The 6,423-nt window shown below is 35.8% G+C and overlaps 1 protein-coding gene across 5 annotated transcripts in view; it reads right to left on the bottom strand.

The window, feature by feature from the left end:
- Nucleotides 1-33: 33 nt before the first annotated feature.
- CRBN (cereblon) overlaps nucleotides 34-6,423 on the bottom strand; it is a 32,565-nt gene continuing 26,175 nt past the window's right edge. For all 5 annotated transcript variants that reach the window (XM_072785338.1, XM_072785339.1, XM_072785340.1 and 2 more), the window contains 6 exons: nucleotides 5,451-5,513; nucleotides 4,172-4,256; nucleotides 3,292-3,407; nucleotides 2,775-2,839; nucleotides 1,967-2,098; nucleotides 34-726 (listed from right to left, as the gene is read on the bottom strand). In XM_072785338.1, the coding sequence (XP_072641439.1) occupies nucleotides 546-726; nucleotides 1,967-2,098; nucleotides 2,775-2,839; nucleotides 3,292-3,407; nucleotides 4,172-4,256; nucleotides 5,451-5,513 (642 nt within the window). In that variant the 3' untranslated portion in view covers nucleotides 34-545. The remainder of the gene's footprint in view (nucleotides 727-1,966; nucleotides 2,099-2,774; nucleotides 2,840-3,291; nucleotides 3,408-4,171; nucleotides 4,257-5,450; nucleotides 5,514-6,423) is intronic.

Raw genomic sequence — 6,423 nt, 5'->3', positions numbered from 1 at the left:
ATAAGGAAATAAACACTATTTTGGGGCTCAATCTGCATATTTTAACTCTTTAATATTTTGAAAATTTACAAATCAGTAAGAGAAACTCAAGAAAATTAAACCCTTTCTTTGCCTCTTTCAAGAGGAACATGTACTTGGCATCCTAGCTTTGGGAACTTGTGCCCTTTAGAGGTTGGTTCTATGTATCAGGAGCAAATGATTAATCTTGCATTAGAGGAATTACAAATATGTTTTGTGCAGGAAACTATCTCCTCCATCTCAGAGAGGTCTTCCTGCCCTACCAGTGTCATTCTAGCAAGCCAGAGTATAATGGTACCAAGGTGCTAAGGGTAGATATTCCTAAAAACCCAATTTTCTAGACTGCTTTTCATCCTTTTCAATAGTATATTTTAGTTTAAATCTTCAAATTCCATTTGACTAAGAAACTGTAACCTGCCATGTAATGTTGCTTTTTACTTAGGTATGCATCAAAAGCAATAATTTCCGAAGCAGATCTGATTTTACAAGACCAACGTGATAAATAACTTTATCTCTATCATATTTGTTTATAAGCAAAGTATTACTTTGTCAGGGCTTATCTCATCTTCAGTGTCTGGGATTGTGGGCAACAGAGCAGATCGAGTCAAACCCCAAAATTTTTGAGGTGACATGTCTTTTTTGGTGGCTGTAAATTTCCATCCAATATGGCTTGCACAGATCTTACACTGGGCGATAGTCCAAGCATACCTACAAAATTAAAGAAAGGTATCAGCTAAGGAAACCATTTCTGTACCCCAAGCCTGTTACTGTATAAAGCTGTTTCAAGACAGAGCCAAATTCTATATGGTTTCCTGAAACAAACTTGATTGTGCTCTTAAACTGTGTTTATTTTTTTCTTGGCATTGGAGAAAAAACTTAATATGGATTAATTCACAGGGGTCTTTCGTATTGCAGTCGTGTTACAAAACACTATCCAAGTCCAGAGATACTTTTGTGTGTGACTTAAAATGAGAGGTGGGATGAAGCGATACATGTGCTTCTCACCTAAAATCTAAGAACTTCTCTGAAGTAAGAATGATCTTGTCAGATACTTCACCCAGAAAATCAAACTATAACTAGAAACCAAACCATATGACTGAAACCATTTCTTAACTTCCCTAGGTACATCCCACATGTCTATTAGCAAGTTAATCCTAGTTTTAGTCCTTAGCAAGGGTGTTAAATAAGATTGAACAATCCAAGTAATATGGTCTTAGATACAAAATGGCAGTTATTATCTTTAATTAATTTACTTTAGAGAGAGTCTTAAGTAGACTCCACAGGGAGTGCAGAGCCCGAGGCAGGAGTTGATCTCAGCTACCTTGAGATCAGGACCTGAAAAGTCAGATGCTTATAACCAACTGCCACTCAGGCGCCCCCAAAATGATTATTATAATCACTAATCCACACTCTGCTTGCCTCTTTTAAAATAAAAGACTGACCCATAATTTGGAAGAAAAGACTATTAATACATTCCCACAGCCTTATTTTCAAGAACGCTAACTAGTTCCCAGGTGGTGCTACTGGTGCCAGGCTCATAGTTTGAAAGCCACTGGGCTAAAGAAAAAAATTGAAGAAAACTGGGATTCAGTGGCTTTTCCAGGGATTTTGTCTGTCACTGCTTGAAATATTCTCTGGTTTGATATACTATAGGATATGGTTCAAATACAGTTACAAGGTTATATGCCAGCTGATTTTCAGAAGGAGCTAAAAGGAAAATGAAAAGTCTAGATTAAGTGTATAGTTAATATAAGGATGACTGTGGTTGCCAACCTTTTAACTATATATAGTAAGTCTATGCCAAACTTAGCTGTTACCATTCACAAAAAATGAAGAGCATTTAAACAGAATTATTCATCTCGTCTATTTTTGATTACATTTCTAACAACTCTGCTTAGGACTCTGTCCAGTTAAGGCACTCTACCCCTCAGAGAAACTACCACATTACCCAGGAAACCAGCTGTGCTCTGTAGAAGGCCGGCCTATCAGATTCAAGTTGCAGGCTTTATACACGGTAAGTGTCTCATGCACGTATCCATGAGGATTCACATAAGCTGCCATCGGTCCACATAAGGATAAACTATAAGAGAATCAGCACAGAGGGTAAGTCAAAATGGAAGGAGAAAAATGTCTAGTGAGGTTATAAGAGTAATATCAGAACCTCAGTATGAAAACAGGAGGTTGGCAGTCAGCCCAGTTTTATTCACTGTACTTGTTTGTACAACAGGGAGCTCAACTTCATCTAAAGGAGTCTCTGAGAGTGGAAGTACAATGAAAAGGTCCAAATTATCTTTGGGCGACTGATTACTTTATAGGAAACAGTTTCCTTATGTCCTGATTTATGATTTGTTTGTACTAAAATAATTTTCAAACACTTAGGTCACACAGCATCAGTACATTTTCAGAAGCGTGTCCTACTTTATGTTTGCCTGGAAGATACTACTTGAGGCATTCATGTTAGGTCCTTAATTACTAAGAACTTACACAGATGACCAAGCAGGAATACGGAAAGAAGGACTGCCCCTTGTTTGACTTTACCATGCTTCATTACTTGTGAATAATATCTTACATAACCATTGCTGCTGAGTACCCAGTCAGGAAGGGTGTCTTAACTTCCCACATTGCATTTGCTGAATGACTGTTACTTAATGGACGGAAATATATGGAGAATGGAAATATAGTCTTGACTATGACTCTGTTACAGCAGTTGGGAAAATGTACTCAGAAGTATACTAAAAATGTAGTAAAGCTCTCACCTGAATATTTCATTTTTGGTTGTTATTTCTGTTTCTTGACATTGTTTACAGCAAAGAGACGTACACTAAAAAATTTAGTGGAAATTTAGAGAAAATTAGTGGGGAAAATTCACGTTGTATAATTATACAACTCATCAAGAAATTTCTTTGAAGTATTGATCTCTCTAAATATGTTTTCCTTCCAATCATCCAAAAAAAGAATTTTAAAGCAGGACCAAGAAAAACTCTGAAGTGACACATATTCACTCACAAAACTAATGACTGTACGAAAAAAAGTGACAGATACATATAACCACAGATGCTCCAAGTGGAAATCAAGTATTTTCACAAACTCTAAATGTCTGAAGGCTGTAAAAACAATCTGAGTGTATGATCCCAAATGAAATGTCTTAATTATCCTTTGAATCATGTGAAACTAGCAAAACAACCAGTTTTCTAATTACATGACTACATAACTGGATTCCATAGATAATCATGCCTAAAATACGGGTGTCATGAACATGGTCACTTTACTCACTTTATTCATAATATCTAGTTCACAGCGAAGTCGTTGGATGGCACTACCAATTTTAAGGAGCTGAATCCTTAATACATCATCAATAGGAAGACAAGCAGCTACTCTGTAAGAAAAATCTTAAAGACATAGTGGTTTTTCAAGTTTTAAATTTCTGAAGCAGGTAAGTATCAGATGACCTATGAATCAGATAATGATGTCTTTTTGAAATAAAGCCTCGCTATAGGGATCCCAAAGAATGTATTTGACATAATTATAATCAAAATTAAAATACACTAGCTATCGAGTATATATTCTTTTCCCATAATTGGATTTAGAAACCTCTTTCTTATTATTTTTTAGCAGTACAGGAGGGAAAGTTTATTGAAGCAAAAAATGTGAAAGCAGGCGAGCTCCAGAGAGAGCTGTTGCTGTGCCCTGAGGTTTGAGTTTCTCTTTTATCGACAGGTTTTTGTTTTTGTCTTTTAAACATGAAATCAAACACAGGTTAGAAGAAATCAGTTTGCTAAAAGACTAGAAAAATGGCTACAGTAACTGTACCTAATAAACAAGAGGTTATATGTACTTAAGTCTTAGAACGAGGGTCCTTTTTAAAGCCATCTCAAAGAACAGGAGAGTCCTGATACTCAAGTTTTTGGATGTGCACCATTTACTGCAATTTGAACTTGATAAGAAAACTGCTTAAGTTTAAAGGGCTCACAAAATTTAATAACTTTGTTACTCATTTTATAAAATGCTCAAAACAAATATGTATGCTTTTCAGAGCAAATAAAAATATTAAACTAAAATTTTTTATTTCATTAAACAGAAAAATAATGTAGTAAACAGAAAAATAATGTAGTAAAACATCAAAGGCCATAGGAAGAAAGCTGACTTCTCATACCTATTGGATTTGAAGGAAGAGACTCATCTTTTAGATTTTCGTCCCATTCACGTAGCTGTTTCTTGATTCTATCCATTAAAGTTTCCTTGTTTAAAGTAAAAGCCAAAATAATGTTCACAGACTTTTTACAATTTACTGTCAGATTTTCAGTTCTTTAATAAAACCAATATGGTAGCATTTTTAGTCCCCACTCTGTGTACTAAAATCTGAGTCCCTGTTTAAAAGTGTCTGTATTCTTATGCTTTAAATGATTAAAGCCCAGCTCATGTGCTGCTGAGCACATGTCCAGGCCTCACTCCTCAACTGTCTCTTTCCCAGTGGCACATGATCCTGACTCACTGCCTTCTAGGTGTTCTTTTACCAACTATGTGGAATTTGCCTCTCTTCTCCCTTTCCAGGATAGGTTTCTGACTCTGTAGAGCGTGGTTCCTATACACTTCATGAGCACTTGCTACATACCTAGCTACATACCTACTTGGCACCTACAGTACACAAGAGTGCGTACGATCTTTTCACAAATGTCCGCAAACAATACTTGTCTGTTGTGTATTTGTTAATGGCCCAAAGCTGCTGCAGGGTGGAGTGAACTGTAGTTTCCTTTAGTGTTGTGTGTATAATAAATGCTCAACCTTCAGTGTTTAGTCTTCCCAAGCAAGATTCCACATCTGTGGGTGAGGCAATTCACTAAGGGAAATGACTAACACAAAATAACTACCATTATCCCCATTTCTAAATTCAATTTATTTAGATAATTGGTCCCAAACCACATAGAAAATTATAGAAATCAAGCGCTGAACACAGGCCTTGTGTCTAAAACCCATATTCTTTGAACAATTCCAGTCTAACTTTTGCAAGGTGTCGTGATGCCTAAGTATTACAATTTGAGGAGCAAAAACACTTGCAGATGTAGTAGACTAACAGGATCAGGAGATAAAGTTCATATATTCGTTTAGGGAAGAAAAACAAAACATTGTTACGGGATTCTTTAATTTTCTAAATTTACCTACCACTTACCACACTTCACATCCTTAATAGACCCTAAAACGCCTCATCTTGTCCTGAGTTTATAAGCCACTAGAAACTGGGAAAGTGAAAAATTCTATAGATTAAAGGCAAAGGAAATCCAGTAGTATCTGATTCCTTCATGTTCTACCTAAATGTAAAGGATGGCATTTGCTCTGAAAATGAGATACCATGAAGTATGAAAGCCTAGGTTTTGTTCTATTGACCCTTAATCATGGTAGAACCATAGAAACAAAATGTACAAGGTAATACTTACAGCATCATATAAGGAATACAGCCAGCGAGGCCATGAAGTCAAATTTGCACAATGAAACTTTCTCTGAAACAAACAAACAAAAAAAGCCATTTAAAAAAACTCTAAGGATTCTTATGGTAGAAAAATATTTGAAGACAATTCTGGCCCTGGAAAAGATTTTCTAATTTCAAAAATATGGAGCATTTTGTAGATAAACCTGTAACAGATGATTTTCTATTAAAAATTTGATAATCATGTTTTTGTATCTTTCAATTTATATTGCAACTAGAATTGTTCTTAACTGGCAAAGTTTAAATGTAAAAGATTTTATTTATTTATTCATGAGAGACATAGGCAGAGGGAGAAGCAGGCTCCCTGCAGGGATCCTGATGGCAGGACTCGATTCTTGGACTCTGGGATCACGCCCTGAGCTGAAGGCAGACCCTCAACCACTGAGCCACCCGGGGGTCCCAAGTTTAAAATTTCAATGCCAAGCAAACTTTGTAAAATTAAGATGAACTTAAAGAGTGGCTAAGCAGATTTCTGTTGACTACATCATCTGCTTTTATACTATTACTTGTTCAGTACATACAGTGAAAACCCAAAAATCATCCAGGTGGTCTTTGTGTAAAACTTTAAATAGCATTCAACTGAATTACAGCAGAGGCAAACATAGGTGAGGCAATTCCAAGGAAATAATGATCATACAGTTGAGACGCAACATGATTTTAAGTCCTGACTTCATAGAACTCAGGAAAAGGGGGAAAACCACTGGGTATGTCTTCCAGATGTATTTTGGAATCTAAATGAAAGTATGTCTAAATCCAAAGAAAAATGTGAATTATACTTAAATTCCACTAGAATTTCTATATTTGATGGAAAGACTCAGTAATTATTAAGATGTCATCAGTCCTCAAGTATATATTCAATGTAATATTCAATGTAATACCAATGAGATTGGAATTTAGAAGTAGAAGTTAAAGTTCACCTAGAA

This window comes from Canis lupus, chromosome 19 (genome assembly GCF_048164855.1).
Source record: "Canis lupus baileyi chromosome 19, mCanLup2.hap1, whole genome shotgun sequence".
NCBI classification, from domain to species: Eukaryota; Metazoa; Chordata; class Mammalia; order Carnivora; family Canidae; genus Canis; species Canis lupus.
Note: the sequence above shows the minus strand (reverse complement) of the source record. Positions and strands in the feature narration are given on the sequence as shown.